Source organism: Gavialis gangeticus, unplaced genomic scaffold, assembly GCF_001723915.1.
Source record: "Gavialis gangeticus isolate Ggan-Ray unplaced genomic scaffold, GavGan_comp1, whole genome shotgun sequence".
Lineage (NCBI taxonomy): Eukaryota > Metazoa > Chordata > Crocodylia > Gavialidae > Gavialis > Gavialis gangeticus.
In genome coordinates this window covers 105315345-105343157 of record NW_017729024.1, presented here as the reverse complement: position 1 = coordinate 105343157, position 27813 = coordinate 105315345, and the positions used below count along the sequence as shown (strand labels likewise).

The following is a 27813-nucleotide window of genomic DNA, read 5'->3' as shown; positions in this document are numbered from 1 at the left end:
ATCAACTATTACCAATTCAAAATATACGGAATCTCCAATAGTAGTATCACGTGATATCCCTTAGCAAATGCCAATTCTTCACATGGACAGTTAAGAGAACAAAGGACTATTTTATCACAATTTGCAACCAGTTTATTGTCATTACTTAAGTGTACCACCTCACAATGGCCCTTTTAAATTTTTTTCCCTGCAAGCATTATTAGATCAGCTGCCTGTCCGGGAACATAGATTACTGTCACTTCTAAATTTATATCAGAAAAAAATACAGGCAAAAGAAAACAACTGTAGATAAAAAGTCACTGCTTCAGGAACTAACAATTGACTATTCCTTGCATTCTCGAGATCCAAAACCTCAAACTCATCATTAAGAATCATACATATTAGTAGCAACTCCCCCAGTGTTATAAATTGTACAGTTCTCATACATTTTCATAGCTGCTCACAAGGGCTATTTAAAAAACTTCCTTTTATGAAAGGAAAAAGTGAAATGTTGTCTGTGTAAAATAGTTAAGAGAGTACTGATGGATCTGAAATACCTTTGCAAAAAGTCAGGAGTATTAGTTATACAACCACACTCTGCACAAACATTTTTTTCCTGCACCTTTGGCAGATGGGGCCATATTATATTTCTGTCTCAACATGAATGAAAAATATTTTCACTGTCTTTTCCTGCAAGGCTCACAAGACAGTTGTTTGTAATAATATATTGAAACAGGTGGCACTTTAGGAAGGTTGGGCTTTCCAAAGGCAAAAATTCAATTTAACTGTTACTACGCTGCCATGTACAATATTCAGAATTAGCTGTTCTCTATGGACAAGAAACAGAAAGGATCTGACTTATTTTAAACAGTAAACAGTGCAATGGAACCAAGTGAGCCATTTTTACCTGCCATATAAAGTGAGCCACGTCATGCCCATACCTTGGACACTGTCCAGAACAAAAACAATCTCGGAGGTAAGCATACACATTATTCTGTGACAACTGCTTGCTTTAGATCAGAAAAAGATGCCATCATTCAAGAGCTTTCATTCATAGATAAAGGAATTTGTAATAATTTCTCCTTCTTTGGGATCTGGCCTAGTAATCCAGTTCATGGCTTACATCAGCTGTCAGAGACCTTCTCAGGTTGTGGCCTGGAATGACCCAGTTTGGGTGAGAGGCAAATGAGCGGGCAGCTACTAGGACCCATGCCCCCACCCCCCACCCCACTTCTTCCTGTCGAAACACAGAGAGAACTCCCTCTGCTGAAGGCTCCCTGATACCAAAGCCCTATATCTGCAGACCAGAACTGGCCCATATGCTGTAGTTACCAACACCACGTGTTCTCTTTTCCATAGCAAACTTCCTGTTCTGAAACAAATTCTACTTCAGTGTCACAATATAAACAGACAGGACTTCACTAGTGATACAAATCTGTGTCTGAACATGCAGTTATTTCTGTTCCTGAAATCATTCTGATGGGGCTGCCACACAGAAAATTTACGTCTGCAGAAGCTGAGCTCTCAGGAAGGACTTTATAAATTAAACATTGCTTTTGTAAGACTATTTGGAGCAAATGTTCCTATTAACTTTCCTGATTAGAAAAATATCAGATCCAAAGCAAAATCAACTCTTGCTCCTTCCTGTGAGGAGGAGAAAAACATGCTTCTTAATTGCAAAGGAAATCTGATGTTACGGATCTGAATCTTTAGACCCTGTTGCTAATGAGGTTGGGGATACATAGTCCTTCACTTCTGTTGATATCAAAAAACAATATTAGGGCATATTCTTACTTACTGCAAAGTTTGTCGGTATAACTGGTATATGAATCTGAGCACAAAGTTCAGCCAACTCCAGGTGCACACAGCCAACCTGCAAAGCCATAAGCAAGTTAATGCCAGAGATCCATTTTCTGCGTGCTAGCATGCATTTTGCTGCTTATACAACTGCATGTGGCACAGCACAGTTTGCATCAACTCACGTGCACAGCAGACTCAATTAATCGAGTCTGCTCTGGAGCAGTGGATCTCTGGCACGTCACGGGACAAAAAGATATGTGTATAAATGCCCAGAATGTCTCCAGAACCTGCAACCTGCATTTCTCTTTATCTTTACTTGCTCAGATAGGTAGGTACATTTGCCTGAATATTGCCCTGTTCTTTTGTGCTGCACTAATTCCATACTGTGTCTATCCCAGCATGTCTTTCTAAATGACAAACACAACTCCACATGCTCCTCTTCTATCAGCTCCTGAGGGAACTTAGTCCGTCTTCCTAAAGGGATGAAAGGTAGTCTTTGTGTAAACACGCTTTGGACTGAAACACCTTCTATGTGTATTAGTACAAAAGAGCATCACCATCATTTTCTCAGCAATGATGCACATTTCACTGCTTATACGACTGCATGCATCACAGCACTGTGCCTTTTCAAAGTGCCTGGCACTGCGGTGCTTACACGTGTAAAAACACCCAAAAGTTCTCCATAAAAACTATTAAAAAAGAAGATCAAAGTCCTCAATTTTGGACCACTGGTTGTAGAACCAATCTTTTTCTTCTGAAAAGGAAACACAGTATTTTACATTTAAGTAGCATTACTCATCTCAAGATCTTAAAATCACGTTAATCTCTTAAGGAAGATTAACATGATTTTGTCTTAGATACTGCAACTGAAGGAACTTACCACTAAACCTCTGATTTAGATCTTTTGAGATTGCTGCACTTGGCTAGAGAAGTGCAGACAGGATTATCCACTGCTTGGTCCTTCATATAAGGGAAATTCACTATATGTATTTCCCTTCTATGTGCAAGTACTTCTCAGTTAATTCCCCTGCAATGCTCATCTTGCTCTGAAGTATAATAGCTGCCTCACAGCTGCTGCCTCAAGAGTTCTTTCAACTGTCCCTTCTATCATCCATGGTAGCCACGAAAAAGAGTGCACCCCTTGGTCAAAAAGCACAGAAAAATATATATTAAAATGGGGAAAATGGGCTTACTAATGCTGAAACTGCATAGACCTTCAGTTATTCATGCATATGTTTTTAATCTGATGAATTAACTAGTCCTTATTATGTCTTCAGTCCCAAATTGACTAGACAAACAGCTGATAGCATTTTCAACTGTAGGCTGGAACAAACTGGCTCCAGTCTGAGGCAAGCCACTATTCCAACCTGACCACCACTACTGCCTTTGCCTGCCACCAATTCTCCCCACCCCCTGGTGTAGCATGGTCAGGCTCCTCACTGCCCAGCCCTGGTGCAGACAAAGCCACCCACAGTTCCAATGCCACCAAAGCCCCCCCTTGCCAAGACGCCACCAAAACCTCCAGCTCCTTGGACCAGATTTAGTGACTCCACAGGATGGATCTGGCTCACCAGCCAGCAGAACCCTCGACTAGACCGATTATTAGCAGATACAATTTTCATGGGGAAAATATGCAAGACTGGCAGCTTCAGTTTACTAGTTATCTGGCACAAGAGACAGAAAAGTCAGTGACTGGCTGGTCTTTTCCAAAAGGTAACAGGGAACGATGCAAAATAATTTTTAAGTCACACTAATATATTCACAGCAGCAGACTGCCAACAGTTCTTTCCTTTATAAAGATATAAATATACAGATAAAATTGAGAAATGAGATGGTCACAAAATAGTCAACCCAACCTGATTTAAACAAACCATGTATAACAGGCTTCAGTGCTACATTTTCTAGAGAAGCCCTGACTAGCGTGCAATAAATTAAAGCATGCAAAAGCAGTAACTTTTCAAATGTTCCAGATTATATTTTAAGTTTATTTCTAAACACTTTAAAGCAGCAAGTAATCCATGGTTACACTCTACCTAGCAAATGCAAGTTAAGAACAGCTTATTTTTCTATCCCTACATTTAAGATAACAGCAGCAACAGTTTTATTCTGTTGCCCAGAAACATGTCTACCTCCCTCTTCCCAACCACATATGCCACTTACATGTTTGTTTTTCTTTCTTTTTTTTAGAGAATATCATTAAAACAATTATTTTGTCTAATACAAAACTAGGCCCCCTCTTAAACTTCAATTCAGGACCTTAAATTGCTGCTTCTTCACAATATAGTAAATAAAAAGCATGATCCAAAAGGGGTGAAATAGTTAAAGACATTTAATCATTCCTCCCCCTTTGGCCCATGCTTTTTATTCACTATATTTACTATATTTATTAACAAAACCTATTAGCTGAACTTAAAAATAATCCTCTCTACCAGCCAAAAAAACCCTTTTATTATTTTTAATCAAAGTGAAAGCACAAACAAGGCTTAACACAACCACTTAACAAATCACCAAGTCATTTACTTCTCATTTAGAAGCATGTAGTAATATAATATAAAGTGACCCTCCCCACACACTGACTTCCTACTTACATCCATCCTACTAATGCAGAAAGTGTACACTGGCACACCTTACACTTCCAGCAGTTGTCTTCTGGTTCCCAGCGTGCACAACTGAAGACTACTTCAAAGTCTACTTTTATCTGTTCTCCTATATAAGGATGACTAAAGTCATGCAATTTATAAATTTAATCCATTTAATTTTTCACGTGCTATACTCGTGACTTCCGTTTTCAACACAAACATTTAATTGTTACTTGATCTTGCCACACTGCATCCTGCATTTCTACTCCAGGGGGCCCCTATAAAATAATGTTTCATTTATAAGGTTTCAGTTCCTTATCGTCTTTGCAGAAATACACCTGAACTCTCGTGACCTTAAAAAGGCAAAGGCACCGTTAGCTAATAGTGTACTTTGGGACAATATAATTCACCTTTAAGGGGGAAAAAAAAGTTTCCCTACCTGTTTCCCCTCAGACAATAGACATCAAGCTAATCACTCAGACACTCAATTTTAGTCTCAAGACAACTTTTATTACACTCATAATGCACCAGCAATAAGCAGCAAGTTCTTTAATTTGGTGGCTCTCGACACGGGTGTGGGACTCACCCCTCCAGCCTTCAGTAGCTTTCTTCGGAATTCCTCTGTTGGGTTGTTGAATGTGAGCTTTTCACAGCGGAGGTGATTTACAGGTGGATGGCCTTCAAGGTGCAGGAATAAGTCATAGTCAAAGCGGACTTTCTTAGGTTCTTCCTAAAGGTTAAAAACCAGCCAGATAAATTCTGCCACCACAAGCAATGACCTTGAATACAAAGGCTACGTAAAGAGTTAATTTAAAAAAGGTGTCAGCTAAAACGGAAGTAAAAAAAATTTTACTGTTGGTTAACATAAAAACTAGTGAAACTGAGGTCATTTCAGTTCATCAAAAACGTAAGTTCCTATGTAGAAACCCGAGGGGTGACTCTTCTTTAGGAGTGGTAAAAAAAGGAATGGAACTGTTAAAGCATACCATATTATAATGCCTGTCTGTGACCTCTGCTCATTTTTTTAATCATTATTAATGAAATCTCAACATACTGGATCCAGTCTATCCAACTATATTGCAACATTCAACCAGAAAAAAAAAAGATATCTTGAACCCAACTTAAATGCAATTAATTTTCCCTATACTGAGGAGTGAAACTTAATAGGTAGTAATTTTATATAAAACTTTGTAATGTTCCCTGTACCAATATGAAGAGCAAAAAAAGGAGACAGATACAGCCTGGAAAGGATCATCACTGTTCTATCACTTGGAGAGCTCTCCGCCAAAAAAAGTAACTGATCAGACTCCAGTTTGTAACACCACAAAAAGTAATTGAGTAAATGTTAGGTGATAGGTTTACAGTGTTCCAGCTTATTTCTCCCTTAGAAATCCCAAATGCAGTAACTGCTACAGTAGAATAAGCTTTGTGACAAGGCAGGCTTAGGCACTCGTTACTCTGTACAACCCCTTTCCTTCCCCATGCAATGTGTAACACAAGCTATCAAACAATGGAACTCTTCTAAGCCAAGGTACAAATAAAAAATAAGAAGTTTGATTTATAAATGTCTTTAAGGTCTCCAAGGTAAAAAATAGCTAAAATTTCAGTGTATATCAAACACATCTTTTTGTACAGAACCTCCTCAGAGAAGGGAGCTGTAGGTGTGCCTTATTCAGTGACAAACGTATCATTTGCGCTTATAAAAAGATCACAACATGTTTACTTTTGACTTGGGATTCCAAGGATGTGGCCAGCAGGAAGCTTGGAAATCTTAATTACAGTCAAAGCCAAAGCAAAGATTTCAAATAAAGTCAGGTCAAGTCCTGAAAGCTGTCCTATCTCTGAACTTGAAGGTGTGGCCCATGAATAGGGGCGGGGATAAGAATCCTGCAGTAGCTTGTTTTTGAAGTCAGAGGAGAGCAGTTCCTTTTAGATGCACCAGTTGCTTGATAGACCACTTTGAAATATATCATGGATGAAGATATTAGGGTTATTTTTAGAGACATTAATACCTGTTTTCTTGGGTAAAATGAAGTGAATTACTGCCCAGCCTACTTGGACAGGGAGCTGTAATGTTCCCATGGGCCATCAGTTGATACTGATGGGTATGCTATAAAGATGAAGTTTTAAGAATTTACCAACTGGAGTCTTCAAAGAGTTCTGCTGAAAGTTAGATGACCAGTCACTTCAAAGTAGAGAAGCACTATTGCAAGAAGCATCTCTAAAAGCCACGGCTATTGTTTAATAGCAGCCCTGACAGTGAGCACATATTGCAGTTCATCTGGCTCCCCTATGGAATATGTACAAATAAAAAAATTGAACTTTCAATGTAGGGAATCCTTGGATTTAAAAACCTGTTTTTCAGGTATTAACGAGCACATCTCAATTGTTACTATCTGCACCCTATTGCTGTGGAACACATGATGAGTTTTTCTGCATTCCTATGATTCCTTAAAGCTTGGAATATTTTCCAGAGGGAAGAACCTATTGGATTTTCTACCAATGTCTTTTAAGCTCAGGAACAAGAATACTGTAATTCTTTGAGTCCAAGATGTAAAGCTGATGGCTTCCTGCACCCCCTTCCTTGTTCTAGATATTAGGATACTTTCCAAATCAGAAATGGAAAATTTGTCTACCTTGAATAAGTGATGACCATCCTCTTCCTCCTCCAATCTATCCCCTCTTTTTTCTGCATTGGAGTCACTGTGAAGCAGCTTGGGGAAGGAAGAGTAGCTGAATCAGGAGAGAGCAGCATTTTCACTGAAGAATGGTGGCCCTATTTTTGTCCCTGTTTTTCTTTAGCATGCTATCGACCCCAGAAGGGTTCTGCTGATGCATCAATGTGAAGAACTGGCCAACTCACAGTCTGACTGCTGCTTGTTGCTTTCCATGGCACCAAGATAGGGGTGAGGGATGTTTGCAGCTTCCTAATTCCAAATGCTGTTTGAGAGTGATGCAAGCTGTAATCATTGGAGCCTTCTTGATTTCAGTACATGCAACAACTCCTGCTGGAGATCTCCTGAGACTCGAAGGCCTCCGCATTCAGCTAAGGCAGCCAAAAGTCTGGGTGGAAAACAAAAAAAGAAATGTCGGGCGGGAAGCCTCTGCAGAGATGCTTCAATGAATCTCTCTCTTCTGACTTTGTCTCCCTAGTTTTGGGATGAACTCTGAACAGGAGGGACCCAGAAAATGGGTTTCTTTTTCTATAATACAGTCAGATTTCTTGAAACAAAACATGCTGCTTTCCTAAAGCAGACAAAGCTGAAAAAAAAGTACCCAAAAAAGCCAGTTACCCATTGAAGCCGTTTCCATTTCTTTCTTTGCCAGCTGATGAAATAAAATATGCCCTACGCTCCACAGATTGATACAGGGAACATTTCAGAATTAGCAGTCAAAACCTACAACCAAGGTGGTACCTGAGCAGTTCCTAAACTAGGATGAGCAGAATAAACATACCTTGCACCTTGACAAAACTTTCCACGGAAGGAATAGGAACAAAGTGCCCACTTAAAGGCATACAAAAAACTCATGTAAGTGCACTTATCTATGCCATGTTTTAAAGTGAGCAGATTTGCAGCAAATAATTTGACTCTGCAGATCTATTTACATTCTCCAACAATCTTATTTAAAAGTTCTGATGAAGTACCTATTTGTTTCAAATAATGGCTTTAAATTATATTTTAGTACTAGCAGATAATTAAACAAAAACAGTAGTGAAAAGTAACAGCAGCAGCTCTACACTTGTAGGTACAACACTTGAAATACTATCAGCCTTAAAACACTATCAGCTATTAAAATCTAAGAAACTGTGCAAACTTGGAATATTTCTGATTCTTTTTTTACCTGAAAAGTTTAGACATACAGCCCATCTCACATATAATAAAATCTCAATATTTACTATCACAGGGTCCTGGAATAAGCACAGGAGTTATTTGTTTAAAATGTGAAATTTCACAATACCACTACTTAGAAGAATTGCATAAGGTCTATTTTTAAATGGTACCTCCTGGGAAGCTGGTAATGTTGAGTTAAAAAGAATCAATATTCACACATACTCTAACAGAATGTCCTTTCAAACTGAGGATGTAGAATGAAAAGGTTCCCTTTGAAAGGCCAAAAAGTGAACCAATTATAGGAAGTTGGCAATATTAAATAGAACAATGGACTCATTATAAAAAATAAAAAAAAATCAACAGCATCAAAATTAACTTCCCTTATTTAAGTTCAACCACCACTTTAAGAACTTCCCAAAGTATGGGCTGAAAACCCTACCAGTTTCTGACAAAGAGGCTTGTAATATTTCTGGATAAACTAGATATTTTACCATCAAATTCCTATGTCATATGGCAATCTTCACAAGTTACTATGCAAGTAAAAAAAAAAAAAAATATAGTGCAGTCATTCAGCCCAACTGTATTTTAAGATAGTATTTGCCAGGATTATGAGTTGTGAATTGAAATAAGTATTAAAAATTGCCTACTATATTAATTTTTGTAGACAGCTGAAAAAGGTTAGAGTACATACCTTATTTTTGAAGTAAACCTCAATTGGCAAAATGAAACCAGCATACCCAGATTCTTCAACTTTATAAGGTGGATCTTTGCACACTGAAATAAGAAAAAGTATCTGCTTAATAACAAAAGTTGCATCTAAAAGAATAGTCAGCAAATAACTTATGTGATAGTACTGTCAACTAATTTAATGCTGTTACTGTTCATATTTAGGAGCACACCCTGGTCCCATTGAGGTCAATGAGAGTTTCAACATTCACTTCCACACAACCAAGTCTTGCCTCCAATGCATACCTTAAGCTTATTTATTATGCATATAGATCCAGTGTGGGTAACAAAGTTCCCTATTCCTCCCCTCTAGACTCCAGAGAGGAAGAAGAAGAGAAGGTACAGAAGCCAATTGATTAGCATATGGTGGGCACACAAGACACCATAATCTAGGGCCTGATATATGAGTGGAAAATTTGCAGAACTCCATCCAGGAAAGGTAAAAAATACAAAGCATTAATGGGATGCACTTATAGAGGAGACAGACTTGCCCCGTAAACACAGCATATTTCTCAAACTAAATCATCATTTACTACATACTCAGATTGAGAGTGGTGCTCCGCAGATAGAACTCTCTTATGAAACCATGGGGCCTCTATGCAACCGACCAATGTGTTTGTCAGGAGTAGCAAACCATGGACAATCTCCTGAGATGCCTGGCAGCACCATAATGCACCCAACAAGATTTGCAAATACCAACACCAGAAGCAGTGGCCTGCACAGAATACTGGGAGCAGACCATATAGAAAGGGTGGACTGGAGACATGACAAGTCAACAATGATGACTACACAATGATAAACCAAGCATATTGCAATTCACTGCTTTCAGCAAAGTGAACTGTATTTTCAGTATTAGAGCTATACACTACTGTCCAGTAAGACACAGGCTCCTACAAATAGGATAGAGATTATTATTAAAACAAAGATCCCTAAATAACATTTTCCCTTAAGTTGTCAATATGGCTCCCAATTCAAGTCAGAATACAACGCCAACATTTAAAAAAAACAAAACAAAAACAGTTAAAATGCAGGATAGAGGCTTCTTTTCTTCTATCTTTTTTATTTTGTTCCCCAATTGCAGAATTCAGGACACATTAGAAAAAAAAAAAAGAGATCATGTTAAGGCAGTTCAGGCTCAGGAAACCCAGCATCTCCAGTGGAAAGTCAGATGCTTTAAAATATTACATCGGGTTTGTGCCAACTAATTTCCTCGGTGATTTCCATCATCTTAATTATACCATGTAAGACTGCCAGATTCTCTGTGGATGACTGGCAGAGCTGATGCAGCTCCTCTGTGAAGATTCGACTTCTCTGGAATGATTAGGGTCTAGTTATATCAATGATCATTGTTACCAAATGCTCAGGTTCAGTCTGTCAGTCAATTCCCAAGGTATATTAATAGCTACTATACGGTAAGAGCTCTTTAGGATTGCCAGAAAGGTTGTATTGTAAAAAAGGTATTGTGTAAAATGAGTGATTTTATATGCCTTCAAGTACTATGTTATTACTGCAGGTTCTCTGTACAGTAGTAACAGCCAATAAGTGTGATATGAAGTTTACAGACCAGCAGGAGACAAGCTGCCTACCACAAATATGTTGTCTAGACAAGTGGTGCTCAACCTTTTCTGTATCAGGACCCATTTATAAACATTGATGGCCAGCCTTGACCCAGTGCCTCCCACCCCCAGTCCCCCAGTGTGAGGTAGGGGGGTGGGTATGTGGGGCATGGGTGCCCCAAGCAGTCCCTTGCATACCAGCCTACAAAGGAAAAGCCACAGTTTCCTACTTTTTTCTCCCTTAAAGGAGAATCCATTTTTAAAGTTGGTTTGCAACCCTTTCTTTGTGATTCACTTTTGAGTCACGACCCATGGGTTGAAAAATGCTGGTCTGGACAGCCAGACCAATACAGGTTTCCCTTGCTTTATGCGGGTTCTGTATGTGCAAATTAGCTCTTATGAGATGACACTTTCTATACCAAAAATTTGTTATATGTGAGATAAATTCACTCTTATGTGATCAGTGTGGTGGAAGCCTGCAGTCAATAGCTTTGTGCGGTGCATTATGGAAGTGACATGACCCAAAATAGTCTTCTGTGTGGACCTGTGCTCCTCACTCGTTGTCTGCAACACGTTTCTGTAGTTGCCATCCCCATTATGATAGTGCCTGGTGCTTGTGTGTACTTGTGCTGTTGGTTAGTACCAAAATTGTCTGGTAAAAGTGGTAGAAATGGGTCTAGGCAGTTGAGACCTCGAGGTCTCAGAATGTATCCCTATTTGTTACATTGTAAAATGGGTTCCCTTTACGCGAACGCAAGTTACGCGCCATTTTCCAGGAACGCATGTACAGCATAAAGTGAGGGAAACCTGTAACTGGCATGTAAGGGCTCCTACAGACGAGAGCAGAGCCTATTCAAATGCACTGAAATCCAGCAACCTTTCGCATCACATGCATCAGCATCCCGCATGTCTGCACTAAAAAGATGGTGGTGGGACACTGAAATAAGACGCATTCTATGAGCTTTATTCGAAGCGCTCTGCACCAGGGTGGGGACATGCAGGGATGCTGACACATGTATAGCATGGGCACTTTTAATTAGCGCTGATCACTAATTAAAGTGCCCAGTACCACATCCCAAAACATATGTAAAAATGCTCTAAGATGCTGATGGGTGTTCCTGGTACAGAACCTTCTAGAAAGACCTGGCTTCCAGGATAAGTGTAGTTGCTGCTACACAGTCAGATGGATGGCAAATTGGCTAGATGATCGCACCCAGAGAGTGGTGGTGGACGGGTTGTTTTTGACCTGGAGAGATATGGGCAGTGGAGTCCCCCAGGGCTTGGTCCTGGGGCCTGTACTGTTCAACATCTTTATCAGCAATCTGGATGTGGGTATGAAATGCACGCTGTCCAAATTCACTGATCACACCAAGATGTGGGGCGAGGTGGGCATGCTGGAGGGGAGGGACAGAATCCAGCTAGATCTAGACAGGTTACAGAGGTGGGCAGATGAGTATAGGATGGAATTCAATGCAGACAAGTGCAGGGTACTGTATCTAGGGAGAAGGAACCAGCAACACACCTATGGGCTGGGGAACACCCTTCTTGTCCACACAGTGGCAGAAAGGGATCTTGGAGTCATTGTTGACTCCAGGATGAACATGAACCAATGCGAGGAAGTAGTCAGTAAGGCTAACAACACCTTGTGATGCATCTGTAGATGCGCGACAAGCAGGTCCGGGGAGGTGATCCTTCCCCTCTATGCAGCATTGGTCAGGCCACAGTTGGAGTACAGTTCTGGGCACTGCACTTCAAGAGGGATGTGGCTAGCATTGAGAGGGTCCAGAGTAGGGCCACTCGTACGGTCAAGGGGCAGCGGGTCAGGCCCTACGAAGAGAAGCTAAAAGGGCCTGAATCTATTCAGCCTCCACAAAAGAAGGCTGAGAGGGGATCTGGTGGCTGTTTACAAACTCACCGAGGGGGACCAGTGGAAATTGGGTGAGGCTCTGTTCCCTCAGGCACTACCAGGGGTTACTAGGAATAACAGCCATAAATTGGTAGAGAGAAGGTTCAGGCTGGACATCAGGAGACATTACTTTACAGCTAGGGCTGGAATGGACTCCCAAGGGAGGTGGCGCTCTCTCCTACCTTAAGGGTCGTTAAGAGGAGGCTGGACAGATATTTGGCTGGGGTGTTATGACCCCGGCACTCATTCCTGCTCAGGGCAGGGGGTCAGACTTGATGATTTATTTAGGATCCTTCCAACCCTAGACACTTTCTCATGTCTTGCTAGGCAAACTCTGCTGCTTGCTGTACAACAGGAGAGCCACAGTCCCTTCTCCTGTGGGGTGACTGGCACAGCTAGCCCCATGCTGTTCTTTGCCAACAGCCTGTGAAGGACATACAAAGATAAGGAAGGTTCTATGCAATGCTGCTTCCCTTCCTCTCCAGCTGTGCAGCCTCCATTCACAATCTGGTTTAGGGGTGATGGACAGGAAAAGGGATGGCATGGAAGTCAGCAGGAATAAGCTATAATATTTTAAATTTGTTGCATTTATTCTGTTATTTCCTCCCTCCCCCCGATCTTTATTTGAAAAATTATTTTCCTTGGCAGGAAAAAAGAGAAATATAGTTTTAAAGTATCCCTTAGAAGAGATGCTCCTTAAGAAAGATTTTGAAGGACAGCATTTAGGCATGATAGAGTATGGGGGTGAAGGGAGGGTGACAAGGGGCTTTTAAGCTTCACTCTCAGCCTCTTACTTGAAAATGCCCAGAGGCAGTATTCCACATTACGCATACAGTTCACAAGTCTCCTCTTTAAGACAGCAAAGCCTCTGCATGGCAAAACAACATTTCAAAATTTACCAAAACAGCCTTAGTTAAGAACAGTTACTTGTTACAACAACAGCTATTGACAATCTCCTGAATTCAGGTTACATTAGCCCCACTCCTTTTGGCTGCCCATGGAAGAGAAGCCTTACTTGTATTACTACACTGACGTTTGACCCTACAGGTGTAGAGACAGGAGACTGAAAACCATTTATAAAAACAGGGAGAGGTTAAACTGCAAGATGTTTACCCAGATGGAAGCGATGCAACGCAGAAACTTTTTATAGACGAGAATAATATGTTGGTTGGTGCTGAAGTTTCAGGCTTCTATTACATGACATGCACTGAAGGTTTAGTCACCTTTCTCATTTCTCTGGTATCATGTCAATTACTTCTTGCACACTGAACTGGTCCAGAAAACACCTTCAACATAAATATTTTCTTCCCTTTCCCTTGAATAGCTATTCTCTTAGATTTACACAGCTGTTGCAAATATTGAACAAGTACTTTGACAAAGTTTCACTTTACCACAATGAAAATAAAACCTGTTACACTTACAGCTCTTGTAAAAACTTGAGGTGATGGGTTACAAAACGCATTCCATCATGAGGATGGTATTTCCTTTACCACAGAATGAGCCAGCCCTGCCGGTGGCAAGGAGAATTCTACCAGCTAGCATACAGAGAGCTATTGAACAAAGAAAATGACCAAGAAAAAAGTGGCAGAAACCTACACATGCAGGAAGCACAGCATTGCAAGTAAGCACCACCCACACTTCTCTGTGCTCTTGTAGCAGATACCGATACATGTGCTAGCAGAAGCAGTCCCTGCATACTGAGTCAGCTAATAGCACTTGCAGCACAAGCTTCTCCAGCTTTAACAGTTCCCACAGTATTTGGAGCTGCTGCAACTCTATCTGTAACTTAACCATTGGGTAATCATTGCCTACAACATTTTGGAGAGCTCAAGAACAGGAGTATGGGCATGACAGGATCTGGGAAAGCCATAAATAGCACAAAGATCAATGTGGCACAATAGGGAAGAATCAGCAAATACAGGCCAACAGCATACAAAAAAAAATGCAGAGGTTGGTTTAAAGTGGATGTGGGAATGCAGGAACCAGTGCACTAAAAATATGTATAAAATGATAGATACCATAAAAAAAATTGGAATTTTCAAGTGGCACAGTTAAAAATGTAAAAGTCAGTAAAGTGACTTCTACAGCAGTGCTAACCTGGTCAGATTGTGCATCATTTATTTCCTGGCATACTTTTCAATGCAAAGATTAAGATACATATTTAACAGAAATGCAAGGAAAACTATAGGCACATAGCAAGGAAAGGTTAGCTAAAGATTGTAAAATTTCCACAAGATTTTCGAGCAGACGTTTCTTGTAAGCGATACTTCCAGCTACTCTTCCCCCCATATATTCTGACCATTTCTACTGCTTCAGGCAGGAGCCTATGAAGGTAGCATCTATAAATTTCATAGACATTAGGGCTGGAAGGGACCTTGAAAGATCAGTGAGTCCAGCCCCCCGCCCAAAGGGCAGGAAGTCAGCTGGGGTCATAGGATCCCAGCAAGATAAGCATCCAATTTGCTTTTGAAGGTGTTCAAAGTAGGTGCATGAACCACCTCCGATGGCAGGCTGTTCCAGACCTTGGGGGCTTGGACAGTAAAGAAATTCTTCCTTATGTCCAGCCTGAAATGATGGTCTTGCAGTAGTTTATAACCATTCAACCTCGTCATCTCTTGGGGTGCTCTGATGAACAAACGTTTCCCCAGATCCTGGTGGTCACCCCTGATAAACTTATAGGTGGCCATCAGGTTACCCCTGAGCCTGCACTTTTCCAGGCTAAAGAGCCACATGGCCCTCAGCCTGTCATCGTAAGGTCTATTTTCCTGACTTCTGACCATGCTTTTCTCTGGACTCCCTCAAGCTTCTCCACATCCTTTTTGAATTGTGGAGCCCAAAACTGGACGCAGTACTCCCGAGTACAAGGGGAGAATGACGTACCGGGATTTGCTTGAGAAGCATCTAAGGATGCAAGCCAGCATTTTGATCGCTTTACTAGCCGCAGCATCACATTGCAGGCTCATGTTCATCTTGTGGTCAATGATGACCCCCAAGTCTCTATCTTCCATAGTGCTAGCCAGCATAGCATTGCCGAGTCTATAAGGATGCTGCAGGTTTTTCCTCCCAAGGTGGAGGACCTTGCATTTTTCAGTGTTAAACACCATCAGGTTCTCATCTGCCCATTTGCTAAGCCTGTCCAGGTCAGTCTGGATCGCCCTCCTGTCTTCTGGTGTCGATGCTTTGCCCCAAAGTTTGGTGCCATCGGTGAACTTGGCCAGTCCACTTCTGACTCCAATGTCCACATCGTTAATGAAGATGTTGAACAATATGGGTCCAAGGACAGAGCCTTGGGGGACCCCAATGGTCACAGGGCACCATGATGATTGGTCAATTACCACCCTCTGGGTCCGACCACGAAGCCAGTTCCCCAGCCAGTGGATCATGGTGGACCCAAGGCCACAATTGGCCAGGTTCACCAAGAGGTGATCATGGGATACCAGATAGAAGGCTCTTTTGAAGTCAAGATATATGACATCAACCTCTTCTCCCTTGTCCAGATGAGAGGTCACCTGGTCGTAGAAGGTAATGAGATTGGTCAAGCAAGACCTATCTGCAACAAACCTGTGCTGGCTGTCCCTCAGGATGTTGACATCTGCCAGTCCATTAAGGATGGCCTTTTTAAATAAACTTTTCTAAGACCTTCCCCAGGATAGAAGTCAGGCTGATGGGCCTATAGTTAGCCAGATCCACTTTCCTCCCTTTCTCTACAGAGGTTCCAAAGAAAAAGAAAACAACCCTCTCAAGCCAGGGGCCGTATAAGTTAATTATAAGTATTAGTAGTCTAAATAGCTTATACATCTAGTTACTAGGAGCCTTGAAAGTTTGATCTAAAGATACAAAACAAAAAAGGGGGGGGCACCAGAGAGGCGATAAAGAGGTAAAGGGAGAGCATGGATGAAAATTATGTGCTCTCAGTGAATTCTAAGAAGTGTACATACGTGCATGTTGGGCTCCTATACATGTGCAGGGAGCCAGCTCCAATGCACTGGACATCTAGCGTATTGGCACAGACTCAATTAAATCAAGTTTGTTGGAGTGCAGAAATTACTGTGCTTCAGCAGGCTCTAGCGTCACATCCTTGCACTTAAAAATGATGGCAGGGTGCTTTGAATTAAAGCTTGAACAAGCTTTAGTTCAAAGCGCCCCAATGCCATTTTTTCAGCCTGGGGACGTTGATGTGCGTGACGATCAGGTGCTTTTAATTAGCATAGCTCGCTAATTAAATTAAATTAAAGCTCCCCCCACACACGCACCCCTTCCAGAGCATGTGTAAAAAGGCCCATTGGTTTTATACTTATGTACCTTATAACTTAAATTTCCCATTACACAGTCAGCATGCAAGGTTCAAGCACTCTAAACCAGGGATGTCAAAGACATAGCTCAGAGGGCTCCCAGAAGAGCTGGGCATTTGGTGGCAGGGTACACAGCTGAACTGCAGACTACAGAACCCTGTTGAGGATGCACGTCAGCAATGGAGGGGTAAACAACAGGTTCATTATCCATGCAGTTCAGGAGCCTGCAGCAGTTAAGGCCATGACTGCTTGTCCCACTGCGAGAGGCAGGTCCAGATCTGGCCCACAAGGATCGTTACAGTCTGGATCCAGCCCAAGAGGTATAATTAAAAAGATAATGGAAATCACCCAGGACATTAGTCTGGATCCAACCTGCGAAGAACCCCATCGTCCAGAGCTGGCCTGAGGAGGGGAAGTAGGGAGCAAGGGAGTTTGACACCCCTGCTCTAAACTTTGTTCAAGTATAACAGAAAACACACCCTCTTAGCAGAATTTATAGGGGAGTGTGATGTATAGCAGCATAAGTTCATACTATATATCCTTGCTCCAGCCCAAAACAAATTACAAGCAACTCTCTCATTTAGAATATGGAAAAGCAGTATTTTCTGTACTTCCACAATTCTGCGTTTTCTGTACTTCCACAATCCAAGAAAGGGAGACAAGCGCTTTTCCTCAGACTTTCTATACTTGCACACAAAAGCCCACGTTTGAGCAGAACAGGTAGAAAGGTTGACCACAGAGAGTAAGTTCTGGCAAAGTCATCAGTAAGTAAAATCATGGGTTGTTAGAGTAGTAACTGTCTTGCGACATTAGCCATGACATAATTCTTGAGAATATTCTGGTCACCATTAAATGGTCAGTATTTACCTGAAGTGTAGTATCTGAAATATTTTGTTATTCTTTTTGCTGAGAACAGACAATAGCTGTGGTATTTCAGATGCCACTATAAATTCAGCTACGGGTTAGTGTTGATTTATGGTGAATGTACTGTTACATGTTCTACATAAGAGTATAAAAAGAATACAAGCTAGATTAAAAACGTCTCACACCACAATAGTAAATCAGTAACAGTATGATCCATCGGTCCTGAAGAGCTTTGCCATTTGCCTCTAAAAGCAGTGTAGCTCACAATTGCTAAACTGCTATAAAGAGTGCCCTCTAAACAAAATAACAGTTCCTGTGGATCACTGCAGCATTTTGGAATTTGAGCTTCTTGTAAGGAGCCATTACAAAATTATAAAATCAGATTGTAAATCAACAAATGCTACTTGATGCTTTTACACTACTATCTGTAGCATCTCAGACTTCTATAAAAGTAACTATCTGCATTCTCCTCCTTTTATACGAGGAAACTGAAGCACAGAAAAGCCAACACTGAGAACCCATTTCCCATTCAATTCCAGCACAACTCAAGTGTCTAAGATGTTGCATTTGTCCCAGAATAAACCATTTTATCAGGGGACGGAGTGCAATCATTCAGATGTCCATGTCTGCTGTCCAAGGATAAATCCTAAAAATGTTCACAGGATAAGAAGTACTAACATTTTATCCTGGGGCATCACAAAGTGCATTTAAACACTTACCTTGGGATTGCATAAATGGTAGAAATGCAACAAGCATTCAGCCACTCTCTGAACCCTGATTAAAAGACCAATGAGTGTATACACCCATCCTAGAATTATTTCTGTTCTGGGACAAACATAGGCACAACTTGTCCAGGGACAAACGCAATGTCTGCTCCTAGCCTTAGTTACTAGGCTACCTTTGGAAAACACTATCTAATGAATACAGAATATTCATTAGAATAAGGATACAGAAAGAATGGGAGTCTAAAGATACCAGTCCTGTTCCTGGTTCTACTATTGGTTTCTCCAAATACAGCTATATGCCAATTACAGACCTCTGCCAATTTCATCACTTAGAGATAAGTAATTTATCTCCCTAATATAGTGCACGTAATGTGGATTGTGGGTATTTTATAAACTCTTCCCTGCTGCCCATCCATTTTCTCACTGGAACTCTCTTCCTAGAATTGAGATCAACTTCATGAGGCTCTTCTAAACCATATGAAGAGAACTGTCATACCAAACCATTTTTTCCATAAGAAAATATTATTGATACTGTCACTGGAGCCCTGATTACAGTTTTTATTAGTTAAATGTTGCCACAGGACCAGCAGAGGGAGTAGTAAACAATCATTCAAAACCAAATCTAACATTGTATTTTTGGAATTATAATAATACATGTAAGCTTACACAGTTATGCATGCAGAAGTCCAGAAATGCCAAATTCAAACTTGTATGTACAAGCCCAATCCTACTTTGTGTTTAAAGAGAGCAGCAGATCTTGAACATATGATTGCAATTGTTTCTCAAACAACAGTAGTTTTTCTTATATCTTTAGATTCACCTGTAACAGCCTGCAATATTTTTCATTGTTTTGTATTACACGTCACTATTTTAGACATCTTTATGGCAAGATCTCTTCTCTGTAAATTACCTATAAGTGTTAATGACTGTCACTCAGTTACTAAGCATTTTCAACCTCTCTTTTGGAGAGTTCAGAGCATTAGATAGTGAATCACAAAATTAGCATATCTATTAATTTACATGGCCCAATGACAGGAGTTAACTGTCATTACTGCTCTGTCATATGAACCTTCTATGTTTTGAAAGTATAGATTACCAAATATTCAAGTAAATACCTATCAAAGATAGTCCAGCATGCCCAAAAAACAACCAGTACTGCAAAATGCTATACATGTATATAGCTAGTGTATGCATGCTATAGGGAAGAAGTGAAATACCACATTGTACACGTGTACAGGAAAATTCACACTAAGTATTGTACAGGAAACTTAACTTTGGCATTTGTTCCTTTCTACCACTTAGCTGTGCAACCTTAAAAGGTTGTATTACTTTTGTTTGTTTGGTTTTTTAACTATACAGGATTTCCAAATTTTTAAAATGCAGCACTTTACTCTCCAGGACTGGGCTGACTCACAAGAAGTTGTCCAGAGTGCTTTGAAATTTCATAACCAGAAACTGAGTCTGTCCTTCCCTTATCAGAAGTTCCATTAGGGTCCTGAGCACATAAAGAACTCTGTCAAAGCCAAGCATAGAAGGAACCTAGCTCTGAAGTGCACAGAAACCTTCTCTGATCTATTTTCACATTATAAGGGCTGCAGGAACCTTGCTCCTAGCTTCAGGTATGCAGAAAATAATTTCAGCTAGGCTCTCCCCTATACAGCTAACTTATTCTTGCATACAAAAGCAGCTATCCTTCCCCCCATCACCACAGAAGACATGATTTTTATGATCTTAAATCAGCCGAAGAAAAAAAAAATCCAGATTTCCTTCAAAACACGCAAAAGGTATTTTTCAATTAGAATTATTCTTATACTAGACCTCAACCTACAATAGAACATTTGCTCAACTGGTCACAATAATTAGTTAAAATATAAAGTGGAATGAAGTATTTTTCTCTTTTGTACAGACTCAAGACAGAACAATAATTGATAAATTTCATCCCTAAGAGTACTTGGTAAGAAAAGTGAACATTTTACTGTTGTCCATCACTTTCTGAGAATGCATTAGAACAAAAAATAGCATAAACAGTTTCAATGCAACTGTTTAAATAGTGTTAATAATTGTTTAATCTGATTAATTGATGCAGTTTATGCTACTACTTCTATAAATACTTATTCTGACTAAACTGCTTTTGAATACAGGTTTCCCTCGATTTATGCGAATTCGCTCTTACGCGATGACCCTTTTTATACCTGAAATTCTTTATACGCGAGGTAAATTTGCTATTATGCAATTGGCATAGGCATGTTCTCCCCTCCCCCAAGCAGGTAAGTCTATGAGGGAAGGGGAAAAGGGCTGTGAGCAGAGAGGAGGGGTAAGGGCCCCATTCACCGCAGCCCCTGCTGCAGCTGCTCTGGGAGCAGCCAATACCAGCAGCTTGCAACCAATGGGCTGTGCCATGTCCCAGAACCCCTCGGGGCTCCGATTCCCCCAGGGCACCGTGCCCCAAACTGCCCAGCACGGCGCAGCCCAGCAGCTGCAAGCAGGCGGCGTCCAACACTCCCAGGGCTGCAGTATGGGAAGGTGGCTGTGGCTGGCAGCAGCACCAGGTTCTTCCTGGTGCTCGGAGTGGGCTGCGGCAATGGGAGGGGGGCTGCTGCCACCCCAAAATTTTCTGTATTCCCCCACTGCAATCTGCCCTCCCAGCTCTGCTGCCAAGCACCAGGAAGAGCCTGGTGCCACCTCCATCCCCCACCTGCTCTCATCCCACTGCAGGCTGCTGCCTGCCACTGCTGCAGCCCTAGGAGCAGCAGACGTCATTGCTTGCAGCCACTGGGCTGCACCATGCCGGGGGGTGCAGGGCACAGTACAGCCCAGTGGCTGCAGGCAGCTGGCATAGGCCACTCCCAGGGCTGCTACAGCAGGGGCTGCGCTGAGTGGGGGGAAGCGGAGCAGTGGGGTGAGTGGAGCTGCTGCTCACCCCGAACGCCATGAAAAGCCCAGTGCCACCCCTGCTACAGCCCTAGGAGCATCAGACGCCACTTGTTTGCAGCCACTGGCTGGCACTGTACCCCTGTCCCTGCCCCTTCCCTAGCCATAGCCTCACTCCCTCCCTTCCTCACCACCATGGGAACGCATCCCTATCTGTTTCAATGTAAACTGGGTTTGCTTTATGCAAATATGATTTATGCGCTGATCCCACAGAATGCATCTACTACATAAATTTAGGAAAACCTGTATTACAAAACAGTATGTTTACACGTAGCCCTGAATATAAACTAAACTGTGAAAACTGCAAAATGAAAATTAACAAAGCTTTTTTTCTAGTGTTTCTTCTGGTACTTCATATAATACAGAAATTTTGTTCCTAAAACTTCTTGTTTTTCTTCCTCCTCATCCCTACCCCCTGACTCTCACACAAAGAACTGAAAATCAGAGGTTCAATGATGCATCCTGTAACAATGCATGAAAGGATGTTTTATTACTATATGTTCTTGCTCCAGAGAAAGAAATTAAAACTTAAACTTGCAGACTCTAAACAGTTAAGCTTACAGTGCTGAGGTTCTTTCACTGATCAAAAGTAACTGAGTGCATGGACATTTTGGACTAAGAAAGATAGGGTAACTTTCTCAGTTGATTCAGTCTGTGTGGGGAAGGAAGATGGAGGGAGACAGCAATCTCAAGAAGTGCTTCTTTGCACAGTTCCCTTCTGTATACTATATTCAGTTTCAATCTTGCTTGCTTTGAGCCAACATACAACCTTGTGGAGTCAATTTACCTTTCTGTAGGTTATATATTCACAAGCAAAAGGTGGGTTTTTACTACTGCATAACTAAATACACATTACCTATTTAGATGTAAAAACAGAACAGAAACAAGGCCCTGTAGTTAATAGTGCTGACCTTGTCTTGCTACCTTGCAGTAAAACTACAAGTACCTCAGCTCCACTTAGGGTTTTATATGGAGATAATTATCATGCATTAGTTATCCTGCTCTAAACAGACACACACAGACACCTGTGTCACTAAAGACAAAGACCTCATGTTTGCTTTAGACCTCTACCTGCCTTAGTTCAGTGCTCTGTCCCTCCCCTCCACTCAGCAAGTGTTTTCTGACACTAGGATTTCATACAGGACTGCCAGGCTCCCATGAAAAGAGGTCTGGAATGTCATAAATGGCCATGGCTTTGGAAGTTTAACATACAGAAAGTCTTGCCATACGAAATGAGTGGAAAGCCCTCATCTGAGAGGATGACAGAAGGAATCCTAAATCAGGTGGGTCACCAATTTTGTATTTTAAGTTTTCATGTTACAGTGAATGGTCTACAAATTTCAATTTTTACTTCAGAGGTCATTAACACTTGAAGAGGAATAAAATTATTTATATTTTGCATACTCTTATACCTTCATGTGGATTTCCATGGAATGCATGTTGAAATAAATATACAAATATGCTTCCCTCAATATTCATGCACAAGAGAAAGTGCCTAATAATTCTGCTTTTAACAAAAGAGTATGCATTTTTAATCACACAATTGATTAATTCAATTTTTGAAGCATGAAAAGACTCAAACTTTAAAAACTATATACATACACACACACATACACATTCCTGTCCATGCTGAAGAAAGTCAACCTAAAAGAATAATATCAATTCTGCACAATTATTTGCACAAGTAATCTGTGTTTCATCCGGATTGCCAAAGTATATTTATTTTTTTAAACTACTAAATAAATAATATATATTGCAAAGAAGAATGGTTGTTCTCTCAAAATCTGGCATAAAGGATTGAGAATGCCAAATATCTCTCTGCACGCCTCTATTTTCAGTCAGAAAAATTCTTTTCTGAGCCATCAGAATTACTTCATGCTTGTGTCAGGTTTCTTCCTGGGGCTACAAGCACAGGCTTAGAATTTACTTATCACATCTTTCATTGCTTCTTTGGGTCAGCTTCATTTGATTAATAATTAGCAAATACTACTCCTTTTATTAAAGGCATTTAATCCGACTGAACACAGACCACAAATTTGGACAGGGATCTGAACTATTCCATCTTCACACAATCTTCCAAAGACCTCAGAACCAGTTCTCCAACTAAAAGACACGTCACAGAAATGAGAAATAGTTTTACTAGTGAACTGAAGAGAGCTGATAATATTAAATTTTAATTAAGAAATGGGTAACAAAATCTAGAGAAATCTGTCAGAAGGGGTCCACTCCAAAGGTAATGACAATCTTTCTATTAATGGATATCAGATCAGGCCCCATTGTTAGTTAACTAATCTGGTATAACTGCTATGAACATTTATTACCCCAACCTACAATATCTGCTATTTCCCTACTCTTAACTGTGCCTGTTAAAACAGACGTATATTTTTCCCAAATGGACAAGTTAATAGGGGACAGAGTTTTATTACAAGGTTCTAGCATCCATCGGACTGTATCAGAGCTCCCTTCTGAATTAAGAGGTAAAAAACAGAACTTTTTTAGAATCAGAAAGTAGTAAGATGACTAAAACTAAGAGATGGAGAAGGCAGATTATTAGGTGGATTCTCCAGGAAAGGTGACATAAGCTGAAAAATGCAAGACAAGGATTTTTGTGGGTGATATATTTTTTACTGGATCAAATGGAAGGGTTTTGCTCTTCCCATTTTTCCTGGACCATCACTACTACATCACCCCAACACTATCACAAGTTTAAAAAGCCAGTTAATGTGAGTTTAGATTTTATTTTTTGAATAATTAACTTTGTGTCTAAGAAGGACACTTGTATAAAAGAGGCATGTCCTGACTGGGCATTGGTAACCAACATTATTACATTAGACATCTACTTTATTGCCATATTGTATTCAAAAGGTACAGTACCTGTTAGGCCCATTTCTCATGCTTTGAAGCCTATAGAACAAGATAAAGTATGTATCTAAGTCAATAGAAAACAATTTCTTAAGTCTTATAAGAAAAACAAAAATTATTTCCTTAAAAAACAAACATAATGAAACAAAAATGCTTGTAAAATTTCCCAGTCGTGTATTAACGCCCATAGGAACACAAACACTACACTACGTTTTGCAGTTAATTCAGCAACTAGGGAGCAGGGCTAATGGCAAATAAACTACATTTTTGAGGATAGTCTGTTGTTTTCAATCTGATCATGAGCAGTAGTTATATTCATCCATGCTATCCTATGCTTTTTAGCCCATTTAAACTAAACAGTAATATTCCTTCCTTTTCATGTTCTTGTGGCAAGGTTTTTAGCAGAATTCATAGATTTCTTGGAATCTGACAAGGCCACACCAGGAGTGCTTCTACTGTGGCCTAACAGTGATATTAGCGTGATATAAGCTTAAGGGAGAATGAGGGTGCAGTTGAAAGGACTGTTTACACAGATTGTCTACAGGAATGCTACACTTGATTGTTCTGGCTTCTGTTCAACATTACTTCTGTGAGTTAAGGAACATCACAAAGTACTACAACTCGAAATGCCCTAAAGCACATATATTGGTAATCTCTAAGCAAATCCAGTCTATAATGAACAGGATGTAAATATGTACTACAAGGGAAATTCAGCTTAATAGCTTTGCATGTAGTGGTATGCAGGCAATGATCAAAACAAGCACAGCATACAGGTAATTGGGGAAGTGGTGGGGAAAGGATGTCAGAGTTGATGAGAAATTGTTCTTGATACCCATATTAAAGCTATACATGAGGAGTGGCATATAAAGTTGAGTTTTATCCTCTTTGGGACTGTTTCAATCTAAAAAAAATAACTGAAGTAATTAGGCTCCTTAACCAAGATTTTTTTTTCTTTTCTTGGGAAACTTACAAGTAAAAAAAAAAAAAAAAGTCAGTGAATGCTATTCACTAATAGCTCAATTGTCTCTGAAACTCTGGTTGTCATGTATCATTTGTACCAAAAAAAAATTCTACACTGTAAATAAGGAATTTGAGGGAAAATATATCAGATTTTTACAAATGAAGAATCTTTGAACTGACATACGGTTTAATCTTTGGTGTCTGTTGTCATCATTTTCTTTTATTGTAAATCAACTGTAAACAGGAATTAAAAAACAAAAAAAGTGACATACACAAGCAGATTCTGGAAAATACATTTTTATCAGACTACCAGGATATATTATATGTAAGGAAAATATGCGGAACAAGAAATACAATGCATTGACACTGCAATCCAAACACACATTATTAGATTTTGACTGGATTAATTTAAAAAGCAGCTGGCTTTCTTACTTATGAAATCTATTCACTTTCAATTTCTCCAGTGAAACGCATATGTCTAGTCACTTTTCAGAGTAAAATCTCCTTGAGGCAGTTTTGCTAGCTCTCTCCCCGTCCCCTGCCCCCCCAATTTATAAAGTGTTTCCTCAAGTTTTGTAAAAAGCACTAGGCAGTTTCAACATTGGCTAGTGTTACAGAATGCCTCAACCTTTCTTTTGAGCAAGACTGTTGGCATATGTCATATGAAAATAATTTTTAGAGTCACTAATAATGGGAAGTATGTTTTGATAAAGAATTATGCCATAGCCCTAGCCTACATTTTGTTTCACAAAGCAAACAGTTTTAAAACGTTACTATAGTGAATGAGGCAAAACAACTTGACTAATTTTCCCTGAAAATCAAATACAGTTATCAGACTGAAGCCTGATCAAAGTTTTCATTAAGCTGAATTAAATCCTCCAATATATGGCATTTTCAGCACAACATCCTTCCCTGCAAGGTGAGCAGAGGCAGCAAATGCTCTTTTTTGTTACCCTGGTTCACAGAGAAACTCAGAAAGTAAATTAAAGGCTTGACAAATAAGTTTACTTTTAAAAATGTACTTTGATAGTCTCCAGTAGTATTACCACCGTACCACTTATCCCTGACACTAAACAAATTTCTTTGTTGACCCAACTCTTGAAAGATTCCTAAGACTGTTTATACAGTCACATGTTTTCTTTACCTCTAGCCCTTAGCATATAACCAAGACTGAATTAGGGCCCTGTGACACAAATATACCCTTATTTACATGCAAAGCTGCATTAATTTAATTAACATGTGATTTTTAAAATAATCTAATGAAGCCAGTACCAAATAAAATGTGGACATCCTAAACTCTTTCAACCTTGTTTCCATAAATTCAGTTCAATTCAATTCAATAAGGAATCTGTGGAAACCATATGGATGGTTTAAACTGAATTCAGTGTCCTCATTCTTTGGTACTGCTTTAAGCACATCAGTTTAACTAATTTTAAAAGTCAAATGGGTAAAACCTTGAAAACGGACAAAAGCTACATGAATATTCCTTCTCATGCCATTGTCATAAACTAGATATGAACACCTATGAATATCCCTGTTTTAAAACAAAACCTAGCATTGAAATAGCTAAAAAAAAAAAAAAAAGTATTGTTTGTAAGTAGCACTGTGGTCATCATAAAGACTTGACTGAGTTATTCTCCAAGCTTAACTGCAATTTGAGTTCTCTTTAACAGTTTTCCTTCTCTGGACATTTCATCTGATATCTATTTCTGTTTACATCCTTCCTCTTAAGCATAGGGTTAAAAATTGGAGAAGGGGGAGGACTTAGTCAAGCAAGGGATCCTGTACAAAACAAAGGCAAGACACCATCCAGAGAAGCTCTGAAAACAAGAAAGTCCTCTCCCATGATTTTAAGAAACTGTGGTAGCTACTTAAAATACTGCATGACAACAGAAATACTTATGCCTTTTTGCACCCCAAATAAATCATTACTTCAATTTAAATCCACAAAATTACATACAGCTGGCTATAAATCACTTCAATATAAGGTAAAAGTTCCCACAGTTACTGAACTCTTGAGACTGAAAGCTTTCTGAAATTAGAGCAGGTTTGCTATATTGAGTGTACACATGCTATACTCTTTGGAGAACTTAAAGCAAAACAAAAATGAAATATAACAACTTAGCATCCAGTATCTACTCTGAAGGGTTGTATATGCTGTTGTAACTACCACTGCTTAAGCCCAGCAATTAGATGGCTTATTTTTCCAAAATCCAATAATAAGACATCCTGCAGATTTATGAGGGTTGTAAATATGCAGACAACTACTGATATAGATATAGATATCAGATTTGAAGGTCAAATTCTAATGTTAGCTACCACAGACCATGAGAGAATACAAATTTGGCCTGAAGAGGTTTTTAAATACATATATACACACACATATACATATATACACTCATATACATACACACACTAGGGCTGTGCGAAGCTTCGGGTGCCAATTCAATTCGGAGGAGATTCAGCCTAATTTGGTGGCCGAATCTCCAAATCCAAGTCAATCACGGGACCAATAAGAAGGTCCGAATCAATTCGGAAGAGATTTGGACAGCTTCAGTGATTCGGGCAGTCCCCGTCTCCTGCAGCAGGGAGCTGAAGCCAGACTAGGAGCTGGTAAGTAGGGACCGGGGTAAGAGGGGCTAGAGGAGGGGAAGGGGACCATAGAGGGAACATCCCCTGCCTGCCCCCCCAGCCCCCCCCCCCATGGTTGCCCTGCCTGCCCAAGCTCCCAGCCCTTTAAGAAAACAACACCCCCCCCAAAAACCCCCAAAAACCAGACTCACTGGCCCTTGCAGTAGCC

At 40.2% G+C, this 27813-nt stretch overlaps 1 protein-coding gene across 7 annotated transcripts in view; it reads right to left on the bottom strand.

Annotated features, from left to right (window-relative positions):
• Positions 1-27813, bottom strand: part of MLLT3 (MLLT3, super elongation complex subunit) — a 268280-nt gene that overhangs the window by 127740 nt on the left and 112727 nt on the right. For all 7 annotated transcript variants that reach the window (XM_019517499.1, XM_019517503.1, XM_019517500.1 and 4 more), the window contains exons 3-4: positions 8883-8965; positions 4945-5088 (exon numbers count right to left, since the gene is read on the bottom strand). In XM_019517499.1, coding sequence (XP_019373044.1) covers positions 4945-5088; positions 8883-8965 — 227 coding nt within the window. The remainder of the gene's footprint in view (positions 1-4944; positions 5089-8882; positions 8966-27813) is intronic.